At 38.9% G+C, this 25,461-nt stretch overlaps 1 protein-coding gene across 1 annotated transcript; it reads left to right on the top strand.

Annotated features, from left to right (window-relative positions):
- Positions 1 to 8,902: 8,902 nt before the first annotated feature.
- Positions 8,903 to 10,183, top strand: LOC139453609 (uncharacterized). The gene has a single exon (XM_071235135.1). The coding sequence runs from the start codon at positions 8,903 to 8,905 to the stop codon at positions 10,181 to 10,183; it is 1,281 nt and encodes a 426-aa protein (XP_071091236.1).
- The last annotated feature ends 15,278 nt before the right edge of the window (positions 10,184 to 25,461 follow it).

The raw sequence follows: 25,461 nt of genomic DNA, 5'->3' as shown, positions 1-25,461 counted from the left end.
ATTCTTTTTCTCCTCCTGGTGATAGGGCCACCTGGCGGTTCCTCCATCATTGTGAAGCAAAATGTTATCCATAGCCCTGTTATACTTAATACTAATCTGCAAGCCGTTGCAATACGTCTAACTTTGCACGTTGCATTTACTTTATGCTCGCTGTATATTCCGCCTTCTTCAACTCTCCATCAGTCTGATCTTCAAAGTCTTTATGATCAACTCCCAAAACCCTGTGTCATCATGGGTGATTTGAATGGCCACAACCCTTTATGGGGTGGTACAAATACTAACACAAAAGGTAAGATTCTTGAGGAGTTTGTATCTACTAATGATATCTTCAATGATGACTCCCACACCTATCTGCATCCTGCAACTGGCACTTACTCTTCTTTAGATTTGTCTCTAACCGATTCTAATCTACTCAACGAATTCGAATGGACAGTCAACAATGACCATTGTGGAAGTGACCATTTCCCAACAATCTTATCAACTGTAAATCCGACTGATGTTCCCCCTTCTACAAGATGGAATTTTACAAAGGCAAACTGGCCTTTGTTTCTACACTGTGCTTAAAGGGGCACTGATCTAACGCAATTCCCCGGGACTGGTTGTTGCCTTTGTTATTGTTTTTTCCCAGTGAGTACCCGGATGTATAGCAGAAATCTAGACTAGTTCGCGACCTGTGCTACGCTATTCGTAAGCGCATTAGTCACTTTTATGGATACCGGTAGTAATAGTGAGTGAGTTAAAATTTTAAGTCACATCGGCAATATTTCAGCCATATCGTGACTATCAATAGTTAAATATAATACATGTATTGAAACTTATATAAAACACCTGCCAACGAGGGACAGTAAAATAACTAGACTTATCACAGAAATAAAATTAAAACTAGTATGTAATCATAAAATCAATAGCACTATACATAACATTACATTATAAAAAACATGCTATAGATCGCCAGCAACTGAAGGTAGACCACCATACTGGGGACATTGGGGACTTACAGTACCTTTGCTACCTGCATGGACCCCAGCAGGATTTACATCATCCCTTCAGCAACTGGCGACTGTATGCAAAGTTATCCACAAGTAAAAATACAAATATTCTACGTTTAAAAGAGTAGTAGGCAGAAATATTCTTTGAATGACATGGACTTACGATATCCTCTCAGGGGGACAATAATTTTACACTACGTCAACCCCCTTTGAGGATACGGCCAGTAACAAACTCAGATATAATTTCATTTTACCAATTTTGAAAAGTCATTCCATTTATACAATACATATTATCAAAATTTATTGAACAATTCTATTTCTTTTAAAAACCCAATAACTAAATGAGAAGAAATATTATAAAAAAGATCCTTGAGAGATGATGATTTGAAATACTTATCCCTTGTGATGGAAAAATCAATACAGTCAAGCAGGACTCATCACAAGGGATACAAAATGGAGGATCTTCACCTTTCAACAAATATTCGTGAGTGAGTGAGTTATTATTTAACGTCACATGGGCAATATTTCAGCCATATCGTGACGAGAAGTTATACAATATTTAAACATATATGTAACCAAATAAGAACCTGTCAGCGAAGGACAGTAAAATGACTAGAATATCACAGATTGAATGTTTAAAACTAGCATACAACAATAAAAAGATATCATTAAATAGTCATGAAACAGTACAATATAAAAAAGGGCTGTAGATCGCCAGCATATGAAGGCAGATCACCATGCTAGGGACCATGGGGACTTACATTACTTTTGCTACCTGCATGGACCCCAGCCGGATTTACATCATCCCTTCAGGTGTTGGCGATTAATAACATACTTAGCCATATTAAAATAACATATATACTACGATTAAAGACAATGGTAAGAATAAATCTACTTTGAATGACGTGGTCTTACATACCCTCTCCAGGGGACAATCATTTTACATTACTTCAACCCCCTTCGAGGATACAGCCACTAACAATCTTAGTTATTGTATTTATCCTGCCAATAATAAAAAGTATATTATATACACACCATATATTAATCAAAATTTATGGTACAATTCAATTTCTTTTAAAAAATCAATAACTAAATGAGAACTGATATTAAAAAGATCCTTAATAGATGAAACATTGAAATAAGTACCCCTTATGATGGCAAAATCAATACAGTCAAGCAGGACATGCTTGACTGTGATTCTTTCATCACAAGGGATACAAAACGGAGGATCTTCACCTTGTAACAAATACTCGTGTGTATATCTTGCATGGCCAATACGACATCGTCGCATAATGACCTCTTCAAATCTGGACTGACAACCCAAGTAGGTGTAACCGATATATGGTTTAATTTCATGTAATTTATTGATACCTACTTGGGCGTCCCACTTCTTCTGCATCAGATCTCGGATATATGATCCAATCACTGGCTTATAGTCTGTGTATGGAATAAGAAGTGGTGTCACAGATTTGTTGAGGGCTGCTTTTGCAGCAGCATCAGCCATTGTGTTCCCAGTAATTCCAACATGGCTGGTTAACCAACAGAAAACGATGTCGTATTGGCCAGTAGCAAGTTCATTATATAATTCAACAATTTCGATTAAAAGTGGATGTTTAGTGGACTGATTTGCAATTGCTTGAAGACAGGAAAGAGAATCGGAAAATATAATAAAATGTTTATGTTTTGATTTATTACTGATGTATTCTAGAGCTGTTAATATGGCTTTTGATTCGGCTGTAAAAATGGAACAGTTATCAGGAATTCTAGATGATATAGTCCTGGATCCAATGATGGTGGCACTATCAACTGCGGCACCATCCTTGGATCCATCTGTAAAAATAGATTTGTAAGTATCATGTTTCGGAGTTGATTATATTCCTGTTGATAGATAAGTTGATTGGTTTCAGATTTCTTTAGTTTCGTTAATGTCAGATCCACCACTGGCTTCACTAACTGCCATGGTGGAGAAGACAAAAGCTGAGTGGGGGCTATACTATCAAGAATTATTTTGGCAGCAGAAATATCAGAACGTAGTCTTATTCCAAGAGGAGGGAGAACAGATGATTTATTATTGTAGAGATTTCCATAAAGAGGATTAAAAATGCAGTCAAATGCTGGATTCGAGTTTTTAGAACGTAATTTAGAGATATACTGTAAGAATAATTTAATGCGGCGGTGTTTAAGGGACGTCTCGTCAGCTTCTACATACAGACCATCAATTGGCGAGGTTCTAAAGGCGCCAAGGCAAAGTCTCAGGCCTTGATGATGTATAGTATCTAATAATTTGAGATTACTTTTACAAGCCCCACCATAAATGATGGAGCCGTAATCAAGTTTAGAACGGATAAGTGCTCTGTATGGTTGGAGGAGGGTTTTCTGATCCCCTCCCCACTTTCAGTTGGAAACAACTTTCAATAGGTCCATAGCCTTCAGACATTTATTCTTTAAGTACTTTATGTGGGGTAAAAAGGTTAAATGATGATCGAAAATTAAACCTAAAAATTTAACTTCTTTTACAACCTTAATAGGCGTGTCATCTAAAATTAATTCCGGGTCTGGGTGAGGTTTGTATTTTCTGCAAAAATGAATACAGTTTGTTTTAGATTTGGAGAATTTAAAGCCATTCTAAACACCATTTATGAATTTTATTTAAACATAGATGTAATTGCCTTTCAATAGTATGCATGTTTTTGCCACGACAGGAAATATTAAAATCATCCACAAAAAGCGAACCATCAATAGAATCATTTAAAACTTTTGATAAACTGTTAATCTTAATACTAAACGATGTGACAGACAAGATACTGCCTTGTGGGACTCCCTGATTTTGATTGTAATGATCAGACAGGGTAGAACCCACACGGACCTGAAATTGTCTGTCAGATAAAAACTTGGATATAAATTGAGGCAAACAGCCTCGCAATCCAAAGTCATGTAAATCTTTTAAAATGCCATGCTTCCATCTAGTGTCATATGCTTTTTCTAGATCGAAAAAGATAGACACTGCATGCTGTTTGTAAACAATGGCATTCTTAACGAATGACTCCAATCTAACTAAATGGTCAATGGTACTACGATTTTTACGGAATCCACATTGAATATTTGTAATTAAATTATTGGATTCTAAGTACCATGTTAATCTATTATTGACAATGCGTTCCATGGTTTTGCAAACGCAGCTTTAATCAATGAAATTGGTCTATAATTTGATGGATCGTTATGATCCCATCCAGGTTTTGGTATTGGAACAACAATGGCATCACGCCACGAAGAAGGAAATTTTCCAGATGTCCATATATCATCAAATATGAAAACTAAGGTTTCCAAACAGGATTGCGGTAAATGTTTTAAGAGTTGATAATGTATGTTATCAGCCCCTGAAGCAGTATCATGAGCTTGCCCAAGGGCAGTATGGAGCTCATGAATGGAGTGAGTGAGTGAGTGAGTTGGGTTTAACGCCGCTTTTAACATTATTCCAGTTATATCACGGCGTGTCAGCTTAATGTGGGAGGAAAGCCTGAAGTGATGCAGGTCTCAGACGTTTACCACTTCAGTGAAACCCACGAGCACGGGTATGGTGCTGACAAACCTAGAAACATAATCGGGACGAACCGGGATTCGAACCCACAATCATAGGTTTCTGGCGTGCCCAAGGGACGCAACTCTGAACAGCGAATCGCGGCGCCTTAGACGACTGGGCCACCCGTGCCCCGCTCATGAATGGAAAAGACTTCATTATAATCTTACCCGTTATCTGAATTAAAATTAATAGGTTTCTTTTCCTGCTGCTTTTTATATTTTTGAAATTTAGTTACATAGTTAGACGAGGAGGAATGCTCAGCTAGAGTTTCACCCAGTTTGTTTGCAATATCTGAATTATCAGTTAACATCTGATCGCCATTTTTAAGATGATGTATGCTGGATTTATTACCCTTACCTTTAATTTTCTGAATCATGTTCCACACCTTGGACATCGGCGTACGTGAATTAATTTTGGACACATAATTGTGCCAAGATTGGCGTTTGTTTTGTTTAAAAGTACGCCTGGTCTTAGCATTGACAATTTTGAATTTATTGAGATTATGGACCATAGGATGGCATCAGAAGTACTTTTCAGCCTTTTTCCTTGCCTTCCTAGCTTGTTTGCAGTCGTTGGTAAACCATGGTTTACGAATACGAGGATTTGCGGAGGACTTCGGGATACATTCTTCAGCTATTTTATTCAGTTCGTCAGAGAAAAGTTGTATAGGGTCAGGAACATTGAGAAACTTTTCAGGTTTTAGTGTGTTAGTACAAAGTATTTCATATGAAGCCCAGTTGGCCTTAGTAAAATTCCATCTCGATGACGGAGGCACATCAGATGGTGTCAAAGATTTTAAGACGGTAGGAAAATGATCACTTCCACAAAGGTAATCGTGGACTGACCATTCAAATTCACTTAGTAAATCAGAATCGACAACTGACAAGTCCAGACAAGAATACGTTCCAGTTGCAGGATGGAGATACGTTTCAGAACCATCATTTAAAATACATAAGTCGTTATTAATGAAAAAATCCTCCAATAATTTACCTTTTGAATTGCTGTCATTACTACCCCAAAGTGGGTTATGGCCATTTAAATCTCCCATGATGACACAGGGCTTAGGGAGTTGGTCATACAGTGCCTGAAGATCAGACTGTCGGAGAGAGTATGATGGTGGTACATACAAAGAGCATAAAGTAAAAACAATATTCAGTGTTACACGTACCGCAACAGCCTGAAGAGGGGTATTTAGAGGAACAGGACTGTGAATGACGCCCTGCCTCCCCATAACAGAAGACCCTCCAGTTGCTTTATCCCCTGGAGGGCCCATCTTACCACCCGTCTAGGCGAAGTAAGGGTCAAAGTAGTGTGTTGGGCAAAGGAACACAGTTCCAGGAACCAGTGCCCTCAACTACCAGACTCCCGTCCTCCGCCGACACAGGGACGCAACCCACGGCAAACAGGTTGCCCATTTTAGTCGCCTCATACGACCAGCAATGGGGTGCTGTGGAAATATTCTACCCCGGTTCCACACGGGGGAAGAGCTATTAGCGTTACCCAGCACTCACCACGAGGAGGTTGCTCTTCACGAGTGCCTACCGGTAGTAATAAGGGCGTATGGTCACATTGATCAACAAAATGAAATACAGTTTTCGAGATAATAAGGAAATGTAGGTATCTTTGTGGGAAGCATCGGTAATGGTGACGAAGTTTTGATAAGTCACTTGCTTGGTAATTTTGCATTTTCGTTTACACTATTTTGACTTGCAACAATAAGTAAATATTTCACCTGAGCATTGCTTTTTTTATAGTGTGTATATTATCTAACTGTCAAAATGTGTAACATATTTATTAAACGTCTAAATATTCAGTTATGTTTACAAATTGACTGAAAAACATTTCCATCTCTAATATTATGATAACGAATTCCAAACATTTTGATGTTTAATGTCATCACCAAGAGACTGAAAATGTTACGTTGAAAAGTACATTTCTTAGTTATTTTCTATGTTGTTTGGCTTCTAATCCTACATAATAATCTGTTGTGATGTTTTTAGGCCCTTTTGATAGTCTTAATCAATCTGGAAAGATTTTTTAGTCAAAATGACTGACTGACAGACTGATTTAACGTGCGCTTTCCGACTGTAGCGTATTTCGCACACGGGCCTGGCCGGACCATTTAGTGTATTCCGAAAGGGGTGAAAGTGGTGTGTGCAACCCAAGAGGGGGCTTTTAGGGGTTGCTTGTATTGAATTTTTGGATTTTTTAAATTTGGAATAAATGACTGAAATATTTACACATTTTATAAATTGCCTGAGGGAATCACATTTTACAAATTGACGGTAATATATACACGCTTACAAAGGAAAAGACCTGTGAAAACAATGTCTATCGCGCACTGAAAAATTTCCCAACCAAGACGTAGAGAAACAAGAACGAATTATCGGTTCAAATGAAGGAAAACAAAATGTAAATACCATAATTACAACCTACCAAATTTATGTGTATAAATTTTAGGCAGCTTCCTTATTCGAGGAATGTATCCGTGAATATCCACACAAAGGAACAATATCCCACTCGTCTGCAGCTGTACAAAGAAACTTCGATGTCACGTGCCTCTGTAACAATCAAATATTTTAAAAGATGTATATCGTTTCGGGATATTATAACCCGTGTTCGTTTCTCAACTGATCACTTGGATTGTTTCAGGTGTTTCACATAGGTGTCAAGTCTCAAGGGTCGGCTGAGAAAGCCCACGTGACAACTATTTTCATAACGTCCACGGTTCCTAAAAAATCCATTGAGTGATAGATAACAATGATCAATCAATCAACGTATTATCAGTTAACCCTTTGAACAAAGTACGTTGTTTTTACATGGGCACTTCACGCCATGATACGAGTGTATTCCCTTTGTTTTAGTAAACCTAGACATGTAAACACTCACTTTTGACATATCCACTGTGCAAGATAACAGTGATTAACCAATCAACGTATTTTCTGTTAATCCTTTGATGACTAGGAACGATCCGTTGATTTACAAAAAAAAGTAAATCAACGGATCATTCCTCTCTTGCTGGGCTGCCACGTGCATATTACATAACACACATTTCACCTCACTTCAAACCTGGATTTAGATTGAATAATTACCCTAGACACAATAAATGCCAAATGGGAACCTTTGTCAGGTAATCTAAGTGGTGCTACCACTAATTATACCTGTGATAAATTCATTAACTGAGCATCAAGTGAATGACGACAAATACACAAGTGTAGGTTATACAAGAAAACGTGGATGACAACAAGGGAGTAGTAATCGTATTATCGACGCAATCCTAAATCCGAAAATGCTTTCACTTCATGGATACTTTTTTTAGTATTAAACTATAACCATCTGGGGGTATTTCCAAATGACGACATCCGATGAGCTCCGCCGTTCTTTTTGTATGTTTGTTTAGGCTGAAGAAATTAATTAACATGCGCCCTTTGTCGAAATCTTTATAGATCACAGTTAACCAATCAGTGCTTATGCAAAAATGCGTAAAACAAATATTGCCTCCAGCCTCCAAGTTTATTTAACTGTCCTTGCAGACGGTAGCCCAGTCTCTGGTCACGCTCAGTTGCGTTGCGTATCATCCGGGTACTGTCGGGAGAAAAAAACAATAACAAAGGCAACAACCAGTCCGGGGAATTGCGTTAGATCAGTGGCACTCGTGAAGAGCAACCTCCTCGTGGTGAGTGCTGGGTAACGCTAATAGCTCTTCCCTCGTGTGGAACCGGGGCAGAATATTTCCACAGCCTCCCATTGCCGGTCGTATGAGGCGACTAAAATGGGCAACCTGTTTGCCGTGGGTTGCGTCCCTGTGTCGGCGGAGGACGGGATTCTGGCAGTTGAGGGCACTGGTTCCTGGAACTGTGTTCCTTTGCCCAACACACTACTTCGGCCCTTACTTCGCCTAGACGGGTGGTAAGATGGGCCCGGTCTTATCAATCGGCTGGTCATGCCAGGCCCTGTGCGTATTATTGTATATGCACTACTGTCTTGTATTATACTGTATATTTTGGTCTTGGCCATGCATACTTTGTATGTATTAACAATTTTTGATGGAATTAATTGCCTAGAGTCTTACGCCAGAAGGCGATGGCTCATGGGCCAATCTGGTGATGTTGACCTCTGTATTCTGTATGTCTCCAGTTTCTTGTCATGGACTGAACCTGCCTGGCACTACATCTGGTAGATAAATATAGCTGTACAAGTCATATTCGCTGGAGTATAACATCCCTGTATCCCTGGTGTTTGCATCCTGGATATCCGGTGCAATATAACACTGTCCTTGTTGACACTCGATGGCGGGTGGGGAACAGGGGTGTTGAATCATTTTCTTTTCAACATGGCTCTCCCACAATCTGGCTCATCTCGTAATGAAAAAAAGAGACGTCTGGAGGAAATTGAAATTTCAACGGGGAATCTTTCTCCAAATATTGATTCATGGGCTAAATTCCTGGTGATTGAGGCTGCTGATAACTTACCCATAAAATTGAATCCTTTTGCTGTTTCTAAGGCTGTGTCCGGGATTTGCGGTGAGGTCAAGAACGTCACCCGTCTCCGTAGTGGTTCGCTTCTGGTGGAGTGTGCTCGGAGACAGCAATCTCTCAACCTTTTATCTATCTCTACATTTGCAAATATTGAGGTTGCTGTGTCTGAGCACAGAACATTAAATTCTTGTCGAGGCATTGTTCGTGACAGGGCTCGTTGTCTGTCCGACATGTCTGAAGACGAAATCGCTACGGAGTTGGCAGACCAGGCTGTTACTGCAGTTAAACGTTTTACATTCAAGAAGGACGGTGTCATCACCAATACAAATACGTATCTCATGACGTTTGCCCGTGCAACCCTTCCCCAGTCAATTAAAGCAGGTTACTTCCACATCGGAGTGGATGTGTATGTCCCCAATCCGCTCCGATGCTACAAGTGTCAACGTTTCGGTCATGGCTCCAAATCCTGTCGTAACTCTGTGGTATGTCATCGTTGCGGTGCCAACCATGAGAGCACTGACTGCGAAACTGATTTGAAGTGTGCTAACTGTAATGGCCCTCATGTTGCTTCATCTAAATCTTGCCCTGTGTGGCAGATTGAATCTCAAATAATGAAACTGAAATGTGAAAGGAACATACCGTACCTGGATGCTAAAAAACTATTGAAAGATCAGAGCACGACTCCATCTACTATTTCTTACTCCGCTGCAGTCTCACGCCCAGTAGCAACATCATCTATTTCGTGTCAGACTGACTTGACATGGGTCAAGTCAGAACAACCTGTTGCTACCATTCCAAATTCCACTATTTCCAAACCTATTCCTGCCATCAGTCAATCAACTTCTGGATCTCAGACTGAAATTCAGTCTGAGACACAATCGCAACCGTCTGGGAAACAACCAGCAAATATGGGGAAAAAAGAGAAAAAGAAATTGAGTAAAAAACAGCCACCTATTGTCCCTTCGCCTTCAGAAGTTACTTACAGAACTCCTTTGGGCCTCTGGACATGGAGGTTACTCTGTCCTCTCAGGACAGGCGGAGGAGTAGTTCCTCCTCACATTCACGCGAGCGGTCTCCAATTGAGCCACCATGACTCAGTTGTCAAATATCATACAGTGGAATTGCAGAGGACTTAGGCATAATTTTAATGAGATACAATTATTGATACAGGATCTTCAACCGTCAGCATTATGTCTTTAGGAAACATACCTGAAAACTACAGATCAGTTTACCTTAAGGCAGTACGATGATTATCATTCCTTTTCTCCTCCTGGAGATAAAGCAACGGGAGGCTCTACTATCTTAGTGTGGCAGGGCATCATACATAGCCCTGTAGCTCTTAATACAAATCTTCAGACTGTTACTGTTCGTCTGACTCTGCACATTGCTTTTACGCTGTGCTCTTTGTATATCCCTCCTTCTTCTGATCTTCGACAGTCTGATCTTCAAAATCTATATGATCAACTTCCAAAGCCCTGCATTATCATGGGTGATCTGAACGGACACAACCCGTTGTGGGGAAGTCCAAATGCTAATAATAAAGGAAAAATCATTGAGGATTTTCTTTCTGACAATAACTTATGTATCTTTAATGATGATTCCAGCACTTATTTACATCCAGCCACTGGTACTTATTCTGCCCTCGATCTGTCACTCACAGACTCTACTTTGTATAATGAATTTGCATGGTCAGTCCATGATGACCTCTGCGGGAGTGATCATTTTCCCACTATACTTAAGACTGTTAACCCTACTGATGAACCACCGTCATCCAGGTGGAACTTTACCAAGGCCAATTGGTCCTTATACGAGGTACTGTGTACTGACAAATTAAAACATAACATTTTCCAGAATATTCCAGATCCAATACAGTTGTTTTCGGATTTATTGAATGACATTGCTGACCAAACCATTCCGAAGTCCTCTGCAAATCCCCATATTCGTAAACCATGGTTTACAAATGACTGCAAACAGGCCAGAAAATGTAGGAAGAAAGCAGAAAAATATTTTCGCCGACATCCTACAGTCCATAATTTGGATAGAGTTAAAATTACAAATGCAAAGGCACGACGTGCTTTTAAACAGACTAAGCGTCAATCTTGGAGGAACTATGTCTCCAAAATAAATTCCCGTACGCCCATGTCCAAGGTGTGGAACATGGTTCAGAAAATAAAAGGCAAAGGCTCTAAATCTTCTGTTCATCATCTTAAGGATGATGACACGTTATTAACAGATAAAACTGACATTGCCAATAAGCTTGGAGAAACGTTGGCAAAACATTCTTCAACATCTAATTATGTCCTGGAGTTTCAAAAAATTAAGAAACAACAGGAGAAGATCAAAGTAAATTTCACTTCTGATAATGGTGAAGACTATAATGAAGTCTTCTCATTACATGAGCTACACACCGCCCTTGGGCAAGCTCATGACACAGCAACGGGAGCTGACAACATACATTATCAGCTTTTAAAACATTTACCTGAATCCTGTCTGGAGACACTTTTAGATATATTTGATCAAATATGGATATCTGGGAATTTTCCTCCTTCATGGCATAATGCCATTGTAGTTCCGATACCAAAGCCTGGCCGGGATCATACTGATCCGTCTAACTATAGACCTATATCCTTAACAAGTTGCATGTGTAAAACCATGGAGCGAATGGTGAATAATAGATTAATTTGGTATCTGGAAACCAATAATCTAATTACAAATATCCAATGTGGTTTCCGAAAAAATCTCCTACTGGGGAGCCGTGCAGGTAGCAGAAGTATTGTAAGTCCCCACGGGCCCCAGTTAGGTGGCCTAACTTTGGTTGCTGGCGATCTCTAGCCCGTTTTTTATACTGTATTGTTGAATAAAAGGTTATTCTTTTAATTGTTCTAAACTAGTTTTACTTATAAACTGTGATATGCTAGTTGTTCTACTGTCCTTCGATGACAGCTTTAATATATAATATAAATGCCAAAGTTGTTCAACCTAGTTCACATCGCTATATGGCTGAAATATTGCCGATGCGATGTAAAATTTAACTCACTCACTCACTCACTCCGAAAAAATCGAAGTACTATCGACCATCTAGTACGATTAGAATCCTTTGTGAAAAATGCTATTGTAAACAAACAGCATGTCGTGTCAGTCTTTTTCGATCTTGAAAAGGCCTATGATACTACTTGGAAGCACGGCATTCTAAAGGATTTACATGATTTTGGTTTGAGAGGCCGTTTGCCTCATTTTATATCACAGTTTTTATCAGACAGGCAATTTCAAGTCCGAGTGGGTTCAACCCTGTCTGACCATTATACTCAGGATCAGGGTGTCCCACAAGGCAGTATTTTGTCTGTAACATTATTTAGTATCAAGATAAACAGTTTTTTACATTTCTTGTCGCGGGAAAAACATGAACACTATTGAGAGACAACTGCAGTTGTGTCTCAATAAAATCCAGAAATGGTCGGTTGCTAACGGCTTTAAATTTTCTAAAACAAAACCTAATTGTATACACTTCTGCAGGAAATATAGACAGCACAAGGACCCTGAACTATTTCTATCTGGCACACCCATAAAGGTAGTTGAGGAGACCAAGTTCTTGGGGCTTATTTTTGACCGCCACCTGTCATTCTTGCCACATATAAAATATCTCAAGGCAAAGTGCCTGAAAGCATTAGACTTATTGAAAGTCGTTTCAAACTCTAAGTGGGGAGGAGATTAGAAAACCCTTCTCCATTTATACAGATCTTTGATCCGCTCAAAATTAGACTATGGTTCCATCATTTATGGTGGAGCCTGTAAAAGTAACTTACAAAAACTGGACTCAATTCATCACCAGGGTTTGAGGCTCTGTCTTGGAGCTTTCAGGACCTCTCCTGTTGACAGTCTCTATGTGGAGGCTGATGAACCTTCATTAAAACACCGCCGTTTAAAACTTGCTTTACAATATATCTCAAAATTAAAATCAAATCCGTCCAATCCAGCCTATGATTGCATATTTAATCCTCCATACGAGGACTTATTCCATACAAAACCGAAGCTTGTTCCTCCATTAGGGATTAGAATAAAACCTCATATAACAGCAGCAAATATTGACCTTGATTTTGTTGCACCATACCGTTTACTCTCTACACCTCCTTGGCAACTAGTCCACCCTGTTGTAGACATCACACTTACTAATTTTAAAAAATCAGACACAAATCAGTTGGTCTTTCAGCAAGAATATATCCAGTTGAGATCAACGTACGATTCTCACCGCTCCATTTTCACTGATGGATCCAAGGATGGTGGCAAAGTTGCCAGTGCTACCATCGTTGGGTCAAAAACTATTTCTTCCAGGTTACCAAACAATTGTTCTATCTTTACTGCTGAGGCCAAGGCTATTCAAACAGCTTTGGAATATATTCAGACACAAAATATCTGCAAAAACTACATCATCCTCTCTGATTCTTTGTCATGTCTACAGGTTTAAAAAATGTCCACTCAAGTCATCCACTCATTCTTGATATTTTAGAATTACACAATACTCTGGCCACTGGCCAATACGACATCGTCTATTGCTGGTTACCCAGTCATGTTGGAATCACGGGTAACTCTATGGCTGATGCTGCAGCAAAAGCAGCTCTAAACAAATCTGTGACCCCACTTCTTTTACCATACAGCGACTACAAACCTTTAATTAGATGCTATATCAAAGACCTTATGCAAAAGAAGTGGGACACCCAAGTAGGTACAAATAAATTACATGCAATAAAACCAACTATCGGTTACACCTACTTGGGTTGTCAGTCCAGATTTGAGGAGGTCCTTTTACGACGATGTCGTATTGGCCATAGCAGATACACTCACGAATATTTGTTGAAAGGTGAAGATCCTCCATTTTGTATTCCTTGTGATGACAGAATCACGGTCAAGCATGTCTTGCTTGACTGTGTTGATTTTGCCATCACAAGGGATAAATATTTCAAATCATCATCTCTCAAGGATCTTTTTTATAATATTAATTCTCATTTAGTTATTGGGTTTTTAAAAGAGATAGAATTGTTTCACAAATTTTGATGATATATATTGTATAAAATGAATGACCTTTTAAGAATTAGTAGAACGAAATTATATCTGAGTTTGTTACTGGCCGTATCCTCAAAGGGGTTGACGTAGTGTAAAATAATTGTCCCCCTGAGAGGATATTGTCATTCAAAGAATATTTCTGGATACTAGTGTTTTAAACGTAGTATAGTTGTCTTTTTACTTGTGGCTAACTTTGCAAACAATCGCCAGTTGCTGAGGGTATGATGTAAATCCTGCTGGGGTCCATGCAGGTAGCAAAGGTACTGTAAGTCCCCATGGTCCCCAGTATGGTGGTGTGCCTTCAGTTGCTGACGATCTACAGCCCGTTTTTAAATTGTGTCGTTTGTTATGATCTGCTTATTTTATTGTTCTGAAACTAGTTTTACAATTAGAATCTGTGATATTTTGTTAGTTGTTATACTGTCCGTCGACGACAGGTTTTAATATATTATATAAATACATAACTTGCTCAAGTCACGATATGGCTGAAATAGTGCCGATGTGACCTAAAATTTAACTCACTCACTCACACTCACTCAATTACAAATATCCAATGTGGTTTCCGAAAAAATAGAAGTACTATCGACCATTTAGTACGATTAGAATCCTTTGTAAAAAAATGCTATTTTAAACAAACAACACGTAGTATCAATTTTCTTTGATCTTGAGAAAGCCTACGATACTACTTGGAAGCATGGCATTCTAAAGGATTTACATGATTTTGGTTTGAGAGGCCGTTTGCCTCATTTTATATCACAATTTTTAACAGACAGACAATTACAAGTCCGAGTGGGTTCCACCCTGTCTGACCATTATAATCAGGATCAGGGTGTCCCACAAGGCAGTATCTTGTCTGTCACCGTGTTTAGTATTAGAATTAATAGTCTGTCCAAGGTTTTAAGTAATTCAGTGGATGGATCACTGTTCGTGGATGATTTTAATGCATCTTGTTGTGGTAAAAATATGCATACCATAGAGGGGCAGTTACAAATATGTCTCAATAAAATTCATAAGTGGTCTCTCGAAAACGGGTTCAAATTGACTATGTCAAAAACTAACTGTATACACTTCTGCAGAAAATATAAGCCGCATAAAGACCCTGAATTATTTTTGAATGGCACACCTATCAAAGTTGTTAAAGAGGTTAAATTCTTGGGACTCATCTTTGATAGCCATTTAACTTTCTTACCACACATTAAATCTCTTAAAGCTAAATGACTGAAAGCACTTGATTTGTTGAAAGTTGTTTCTAATTCCAAGTGGGGAGGGGATCAGACTACCCTCCTACACTTATGCAGGTCACTGATCCGTTCCAAACTTGATTATGGCTCCATCGTCTATGGTGGAGCCTGTAAAAGTAATTAAAAAAAACTTGATACTATCCATCACCAAGGACTGAGGCTTTGCCTTGGAGCCTTTCGCACTTCTCCTATTCCAAGTCTGTCTGTTGAGGCGGATGAGCCTTCTCTTAAACAACGCCGTCTGAAACTATCTTTACAGTACATCACTAAATTATATTCCAATCAGTCAAATCCAGCCTTTAATTGCGTATTTAATCCTCTGTACGAAGATATTTACAATAAGAAAACATCTCTTGTTCCACCCCTAGGAATAAGAATTAAATCAGTCGTTTCTGCTGCGAACATTAACTTTCAGGATATAGCTCCCACAAAACTATTTTCATCGCCTCCTTGGCAGATGGTAAGACCAACTGTAGACCTCACATTAACTAAACTTAAGAAATCTGATACAAATCCACTTATTTATAAACAAGAATACAATCAATTAAGAAACACTTATGACACATATAAATCTATATTTACAGATGGATCCAAGGATGGTGGCGCAGTTGCTAGTGCCACAGCATCAGCACTACAATATATCAAGAAGAAATCAAAATCTAAAGACTTCATTCTTTTTTCAGATTCACTTTCGTGCCTTCAGGCTATTAAAAATATGTCATGTAAACATCCATTTTTAATTGAAATTCTTGAGTTATTTAATGATCTTGCGACTGGCCAATATGACATCGTTTTTTGTTGGTTACCAAGCCATGTTGGGATTGTTGGTAACACACTGGCTGATGCTGCCGCAAAAGCAGCACTCAACAAATCTGTGACACTACTTCTTTTACCATACAGTGATTATAAACCTATAATTAGTTCTTACATCCGTGGGCACTCGTGAAGAGCAGCCTCCTCGTGGTGAGTGCTGGGTAGCGCTAATAGCTCTTCCCCCGTGTGGAACCGGGGTAGAATATTTCCACAGCACCCCATTGCTGGTCGTAAGAGGCGACCAAAGTGGGCAGCCCGTTTGCCGTGGGTTGCGTCCCTGTGTCGGCGGAGGACGGGAGTCTGGTAGTTGAGGGCACTGGTTCCTGGAACTGTGTTCCTTTGCCCAACACACTACTTCGACCCTTACTTCGCCTAGACGGGTGGTAAGATGGGCCCGGTCTTATCAATCGGTTGGTCATGCCAGGCCCTGTGCGTAATATTGTCTATGCACACCTGTGTTGTATTTTGATGTATATTTTGGTCTGAGCCGTACATAACTTGTGTGAATTATCAATTTAATGATCTTGCTACTGGCCAATATGACATCGTTTTTTTGTTGGTTACCAAGCCATGTTGGGATTGTTGGTAACACACTGGCTGATGCTAGCGCAAAAGCAGCACTCAACAAATCTGTGACACCACTTCTTTTACCATACACTGATTTTAAACCCGTGATTAGATCTTACATCAGAGATCTAATGCAGAAGAAGTGGGACACCCAAGTGGGTATCAATAAATTACATGCAATAAAAGCGAATATCGGTTATACCTACTTGGGTTGTCAGTCCAGATTTGAAGAGGTCATTTTAAGACGATGTCGTATTGGCCATTCACGTTATACTCATGAATATATTTTAAAAGGTGAGGATCCTCCATTCTGTGTCCCTTGTGATGAAAGAATCACGGTCAAGCATGTCCTGCTTGACTGCATTGATTTTTCCATCACAAGGGATAACTATTTCAAGGTTACATCTATGAAGGATCTTTTAAATACTATTAGTTCTTATTTAATTATTGGTTTTTTAAAGGAAATTGAATTATTGCATAAATTTTGAATGTTATTTTCTGTACATAATCAGTTTTTTTATAATTGGTCGAATAAAATTAATAACTGAGATCGTTAGTGGCTATATCCTCGAAGGGGGTTGAAGTAGTGTAAAATTATTGTCCCCCTAAGAGGGTATGTAAGACCACGTCTTTCAAAGTATATTTATTTGTACCACGGTTTTAATCGTAGCATATGTGTTATTTTAATGTTTGCTAAATTTGTCAATAATCGCAGCTGAACAGCTGAAGGGATGATGTAAATCCGGCTAGGGTCCATGCAGGTAGCAAAAGTACTGTAAGTCCCCATGGACCCTAGCATGGTGATCTCTCTTCAGTGGCTGGCGATCTATAGCTCATTTTTATCTTGTATTGTTTCGTATGTTGTTATATTTTTATTGTTAACTACTAGTTTTAGACATGATCTGTGATAAATCTAGTTATTTTACTGTCCTTCGTCGACAGGTTTTTATTTCGTATAATTATGTGTATTATTAATGCACTTCTCGTCACGATATGGCTGAAATACTGCCGATGTGACGTTAAATCTTAACTCACTCACTCACTCACGTTAGATCAGTACCCCTTTAAATAAAATAAAACTCGAATGTTTCAGTGATATTGCTGATCCTATTCAGGTTTTTTCTGACGTTTTAAAAGACATTGCTGATGAATGTATACCAAAGTCCTCTACAAATCCACATGTACGAAAGCCATGGTTTAACACCGATTGTAAACAAGCTAGGAAAGCTAGAAAAAAGGCAGAAAAATACTTCCGCCATCACCCAACTGTCCACAATCTAAATAAATTTAAAATTTTGAATGCAAAAGCACGTCGTACCTTCAAACAAAAAAAACGCCAATCTTGGCGTAATTATGTTACTAAAATAAATTCAAGAACACCAATATCTAAGGTTTGGAATTTGGTGCAACGAATAAAAGGTAAAGGCTCCAAATCTAGTGTTCACCATCTTAAAGTGAGTGAGTTAATATTTGAGTGAGTGAGTTAAGATTTATAGTCACATCGGCAATATTTCAGCCATATTGTGACTAAATCACCATCTTAAAGAGGGTGACACATTACTAACTCATAAAACTGATATAACCAATAAATTAAGAGAAACTTTAGCTAAACATTCTTCATCATCTAATTATGTCCCAAAATTTCAGAAATTTAAAGACCAACAAGAAAGAAAGAAAATCAATTTTAACTCTGATAATGGTGAGGCACTCGTGAAGAGCAACCTCCTCGTGGTGAGTGCTGGGTAACGCTAATCGCTCTTCCCCCGTGTGGAACCGGGGCAGAATAATTCCACAGCCTCCATTGCTGGTCGTATGAGGCGACTAAAATGGGCAACCTGTTTGCCGTGGGTTGCGTCCCTGTGTCGGCGGAGGACGGGAGTCTGGTAGTTGAGGGCACTGGTTCCTGGAACTGTGTTCCTTTGCCCAACACACTACTTCGACCCTTACTTCGCCTAGACGGGTGGTAAGATGGGCCCGGTCTTATCAATCGGCTGGTCATGCCAGGCCCTGTGCGTAATATTGTATATGCACACATGTGTTGTATTTTAATGTATATTTTGGCCTTGGCCGTCCATAACTTGTGTGTATTCTCAATTTTGGATTGAATAATTTGCCTAGAATCTTACGCCAGAAGGCGATGGCTCATGGGCCAATCTGGTACTTTCGACCTCTGAGTTCTGTATGTCTTCAATTTCTTGTCATGGGCCGGACCAGCCTGGCATTTTAATTGATAGACAAATATAGCTATTCATGTTGTTTTTACTGGAGTATACCACCTCTGTATCCCTGATGTTTGCATGTTGGAGATCCGGTGCAATAAAACATCGCTCTTTGTGGCACTCCATGGTGGGTGGGGAGCAGAGGTGCTGAATTATTTTCTTTCATCATGGCTAACCAATACCCTGGTTCAAACCGTTCCAAACGTAGACATGTCGATCTAGATATAACTGATCAAACCGGAAATTCATCTCCTGTTTTGGATTCATGGGCCCGATTTGTGGTCATTGAAGCAGCTAATAAACAGCCAATTAAACTTAATCCCTTTGCCATTTCCAAAGCTGTATCTGGAATTTGTGGAGAAGTAAAGAATGTGACGCGTCTTCGTAGTGGCTCGCTCCTTGTTGAGTGTTCACGGAGACAGCAATCTCTCAATTTGTTATCATTAACTACATTTGCCAATATTGAGGTTGCTGTGTCTGTGCACAAAACTTTGAATTCTTGCAGAGGCATTGTTCGTGACAGAGCCAATTGCCTGTCCGACATGTCCGAACAAGAGATTATGGAAGAACTCAAAATCCAAGGAGTGACAGTAGTCAAACGTTTTACGAGGAAATCAAGAGACGGTGACATCATCCCGTCAAGCACATATCTCTTTACCTTTGCACTTTCAGCACTGCCAAAGTCAATAAAAGCTGGGTATATCAACATCGGAGTGGAGGTGTATGTCCCCAATCCACTCCGATGTTTCAAGTGCCAAAAATTTGGTCATGGCTCCAAATATTGTGACCATTCTGTAATTTGTCAGCGTTGCGGCGGTGGACATGAGAACACCGATTGTGATGCAGAAATAAATTGTGCAAATTGCAAAGGAAAACATCTGGCATCTTCGAAGCTATGTCCTATGTGGCAAACCCAATCCCAAATTCTAAAGGTCAAGCATGAAAATAACATTTCATTTCATGAGGCAAAGAAACTTGTTGAAAATAAATCTCCAACACCAATGAATAAATCCTATTCTGCAGCTGTTGCTCATTCTGCTCCACAAACCTCATCAATCTCTATTCAGACAGAGTTGTCCTGGGTAAAGTCAGATCAACCTGTCAGTATAACTTCAATCAGTACTTCAATTACATCTTCCACCCAAACTGTGACTCTCTCTGACCCAGATAATAAGGTGTCTGATGCTGAAGTGCTTGTCACTGAAGAATCTGAGGCTCTTGAACAAGATATTCAACCATTGACCAGAAAAGAAAGAAAAAAACTTAACAGAAAACAGACCTCCAGGAACTCCTCACCTTCAGATATAGTCGTCCACAACTCCTTTGATGCTCTGGACATGGATGTCACCCCATCGTCACAGAGCAATAGTAGGAGTCCTTCCTCGTGACGTGTACGTGAGCGTTCACCGATTGAGCCACCATGACTCAATCGTCAAACATAATTCAATGGAATTGTAGAGGATTTAGAAATAATTTTAATGATTTACAACTTTTAATTCAAGATTTTAACCCATCAGCTATGTGTTTGCAAGAAACCTATCTTAAAAACACAGATAAATGTGATATCAGGAAATATAATATGTATAATTTATTCTCACCTCCAGGAGCAAAAGCCACTGGAGGTTCTTCTATCTTAGTCCGACAAGACATTATTCATAGAGCTATTCCTCTTACCACCAATCTTCAAGCCGTTGGAGTCCGGCTAACATTTCACATCGCCTTCACTCTTTGCTCTTTGTATATTCCACCATCTTCTCCTCTTCAGCAGGCCGAACTTCAGTCTTTATTTGACCAACTCCCTCAACCCTGTGTCCTCATGGGTGACCTTAATGGACATAACCCTCTGTGGGGAAGTGTTGATACCAACGCTAAGGGCACGGTCCTTGAAGATTTTATAACGAACAATAATTTATGTATATTTAATGATGGATCAAACACGTACTTACATCCTGCAACAGGAACTTATTCAACATTGGATCTGTCACTCACAGATGCTAATTTACTAAACGAATTTGACTGGTCAGTTCATGATGACCTGTGTGGAAGTGACCATTTTCCCACAGTATTAAAATCTGTTCTCCCAAATGATGTGCCACCTTCAACAAGGTGGAATTTTAATAGAGCAAATTGGCCCTTATTTCAAACTCGTTGTTTTGAAACACTAAAACCAGAAACTTTCCGAAACATTCCTGACCCTATTCAGAGGTTCTCAGAACAGTTGAAACACATAGCTGATGAAACCATTCCTAAGTCCTCTGTGAACCCGCACATTCGCAAACCATGGTTTAGCGATGATTGCAAACAGGCTAGAAAGCGTAGAAAAAAGGCAGAAAAGTTTTTCCGCCGACACCCTACGGTCCATAATTTGAATATTTTAAAAATAAATAGTGCAAAGGCTAGACGAACATTTAAACAAAATAAGCGTCAGTCTTGGAGACATTATGTATCCAGAATCAATTCACGCACACCTATATCAAAGGTGTGGAATATGATTCAAAGAATTAAAGGCAAGGGTTCTAAATCCAGCATTAAACATCTCAAAAATGGTTATGATATATTAACAGATAAATCTGACATCGCAAATAAATTAGGTGAAACTTTAGCCAAGCATTCTTCATCATCCAACTATGATGCCAAATTTCAGACATTTCAGCAACAACAGGAAAAGAAAAAGGTTAATTTTAATTCTGATAATGGTGAAGACTATAATGAAGTATTTTCACTACATGAGCTAAATACCGCCCTTGGGCAAGCTCATGATACTGCAACTGGAGCAGACAATATTCATTATCAGCTTTTGAAACACTTGCCTGAATCATGTCTCCAAACACTTTTAACTATATTTGATGATATTTGGACATCAGGGATTTTTCCTCCTTCGTGGCGCGATGCAATTGTAGTCCCTATACCAAAACCAGGACGGGATCATACAGATCCACCAAATTACCGTCCCATATCTCTCACTAGCTGCGTTTGCAAAACTATGGAACGTATGGTGAATAATCGATTAGTTTGGTATTTGGAAACCAATCATCTCATTACAGATATACAATGTGGTTTCCGGAAAAATAGAAGTACCATTGATCATCTTGTGCGTTTAGAATCGTTCATAAAAAATTCCATTGTAAATAAACAACATGCTGTATCCATCTTTTTCGATTTAGAAAAAGCTTATGATACAACTTGGAAGCATGGCATTTTAAAAGATCTTCATGAATTTGGATTGCGAGGTCGTTTGCCTCAGTTTATATCCAGTTTTTTAACTGACAGACATTTTCAAGTCCGCGTGGGTTCAACCCTGTCTGACCATTATAATCAGGATCAGGGTGTTCAACAAGGCAGTATCTTGTCTGTCACATTATTCAGCGTCAAAATTAACAGTCTCTCCAAGGTATTAAATGACTCAATTGATGGGTCACTCTTTGTAGATGACTTCAACATATCTTGTCGTGGCAAAAATATGCACACAATAGAAAGGCAACTACAGCTGTGCCTAAATAAAATCCAAAAGTGGTCACTTGAAAATGGTTTTAGATTTTCTAAAGCAAAGACAAATTGTATCCATTTTTGTAGAAATTATAGACCGCATAAAGACCCGGAACTGTTGTTAAACGATGCCCCCATCAAGGTTGTGAAGGAGACCAAGTTCTTGGGTCTTATTTTTGATCGCCACTTGACGTTTTTACCTCATATAAAATATCTCAAAAATAAATGCTTGAAGGCTCTGGATCTACTAAAAGTTGTTGCAAATACTAAGTGGGGTGGGGATCAGACAACCTTACTTCACCTGTACAGATCTCTTATTCGATCTAAACTAGATTATGGTTCAATTGTATATGGTGGAGCTGCTAAAAGTAATTTAGAGAAATTAGATAGCGTACATCATCAAGGACTGCGGCTCTGTCTTGGTGCATTTAGAACCTCACCTGTAGATAGTTTGTATGTGGAGGCCGATGAGCCTTCGCTTGCACAACGCAGACTAAAATTATCTCTCCAGTATATAACTAAATTACGTACAAACCCATCAAATCCAGCTTATAACTGCGTCTTCCATCCTCTTAATGAGGAACTGTTTCACAACAAGCCAAAACTTGCACCGCCACTTGGCATTTGGATCAAGTCTCACATTGCAGATGCAAATATTGACTTAGATTTAATATCTCCATGCCGTCTTTTGTCTACTCCCCCTTGGCAACTAGTGAGGCCTGAAGTAGACCTTTCTCTCACTAATTTTAAAAAATCTGAGACAAATCAACTAATGTATCTGCAAGAATATAACCAACTACGATCCTCATACAATACCTACAAATCTATATTTACAGATGGATCCAAGGATGGTGACGCTGTTGCCAGCGCCACTGTCATTGGATCCAGGACTATATCAAACCGAATACCTGATAACTGTTCCATTTTCACGGCCGAAGCAAAGGCCATATTCACAGCATTACAATATATCAATAACCAATCAAAACATAAACAATTCATTATATTTTCCGACTCACTTTCTTGCCTTCAAGCTATTAAAAATCTATCCTGTACGCATCCGATTTTAATCAAAATTATTGAATTGTTTAATGATCTTGCTACTGGCCAATACGACATCGTTTTTTGTTGGTTACCAAGCCATGTTGGAATCATTGGTAACACAATGGCTGATGCTGCTGCAAAAGTAGCTCTCAACAAATCTGTGACAACACTTCTTATCCCATACAGTGATTATAAACCTGTTATTAGATGTTACATAAGGAATCTCATGCAGAAGAAGTGGGACAACCAAGTAGGAATCAATAAATTACATGCAATTAAACCAACTATCGGTTATACCTACTTGGGCTGTCAGTCCAGATTTGAAGAGGTCATTATGCGACGATGTCGTATTGGCCATAGCAGATATACACACGAGTATTTGTTGAAAGGTGAAGATCCTCCGTTTTGCATCCCTTGTGATGAAAGAATCACGGTCAGGCATGTCCTGCTTGACTGCATTGATTTTTCCATCACAAGGGATAAATATTTCAAAATTACATCCATAAAGGATCTTTTTAATCAAATCAGTGCTCATTTAATCATCGGTTTTTTAAAAGAAATAGAATTAATAGATAAATTTTGATTATAATATGTGTAGTATAAGGTAAATGAATTCTAATTTGGTGGAATGAAATCATAACTGAGATTGTTGGTGGCTGTATCTTCACAGGGGGTTGAAGTATCGTAAAATAATTGTCCCCCTGGGAAGGTACGTACGTCCAGTATCATTCAACGTATCATTTCCTTTCTCTGTGATTTTAATCGTAGTATTTTTGTTGATTTTAACTCTTTGGCTAATCTGTCTGATAATCGCCAGTGCCCAGAGGGATGGTGTAAATCCTCCTGGGGTACCATGTAGGTAGCAGAAGTACCGTAAGTCCCCATGGTCCCTAGTATGGTGGCCTAACTTTGGTTGCTGGCGATCTACAGCCCGTTTTTATATTGTATTGTTTGAATTGTATCTGATTATTTTATTGCTCTAAAACTAGTTTTAAAATTATAATCTGTGATATATTGCTGGTTGTTGTACTGTCCTTCGATGACAGCTTTTAATATATAGTATCAATGCCAAACTTGTTCAAGTCACGATATGGCTGAAATACTGCCGATGTGACTTTAAATATTAACTCACTGATAATGGTGAAGATTATAATGAAGTGAGCTAATGAGCTAATGAGCTAAATACTGCCTTAGGGCAAGCTCATGATACAGCTACGGGTGCTGATGATATCCACTATCAGTTACTTAAACATTTACCTGAATCCTGTTTAGAAACACTATTAAATATATTTGATAATATCTGGTAATTCCCCTTCGTCATGGCGGAATGCTATTATCATTCCAATCCCAAAACCTGGACGGGATCACACTGATCCTTCAAATTATAGGACAATATCGCTTACTAGCTGTGTTTGTAAGACTATGGAAAGAATGGTTAATAATAGATTAATATGGTACTTAGAAACAAATAATCTAATAACAAATATTCAATGTGGTTTCAGGAAAAATAGAAGTACTATTGACCATTTAGTTAGATTAGAATCATTTGTAAAAAATGTTATCATCAATAAACAACACATGCACCGTATCTATATTTTTCAATTTAGAAAAAGCATACGATACGACCTGGATTGTATCCATTTCTGTCGAAAATATCAACCACATAAGGACCCGGAATTACATCTAGCTGGATCTCCAATAAAAGTCGTAAAAGAAGCTAAATTTTTAGGAATAATATTTGATCATCATCTTACGTTTTTACCACATATTAAATATTTGAAAGCTAAAATGTCTGAAGGCACTAGATTTATGAAAGGTTTCTAATTCCAAGTGGGGAGGAGATCAGACGACCCTCATTCACTTATATAGATCACTTGTCCGTTCTAAACTTGACTATGGCTCCATCATTTATGGTGGAGCATGTAAAAGCAATCTCAAACTTTTAGATTCCATCCATCAAGGTCTCAGACTTTGTCTTGGATCTTTGAG

This window comes from Haliotis cracherodii, unplaced genomic scaffold (assembly GCF_022045235.1).
Source record: "Haliotis cracherodii isolate W230 unplaced genomic scaffold, xgHalCrac1.p SCAF_10, whole genome shotgun sequence".
In the NCBI taxonomy this organism is placed as follows: domain Eukaryota; kingdom Metazoa; phylum Mollusca; class Gastropoda; order Lepetellida; family Haliotidae; genus Haliotis; species Haliotis cracherodii.
The sequence above is the reverse complement of the archived record's forward strand: the minus strand, read 5'-3'. Positions and strand labels throughout refer to the sequence as shown.

Excerpts from the sequence above, each read along its gene's own strand:
- LOC139453609 (XM_071235135.1), top strand. The coding sequence starts at position 8,903 with ATGGCTCTCCCACAATCTGGCTCATCTCGTAATGAAAAAAAGAGACGT.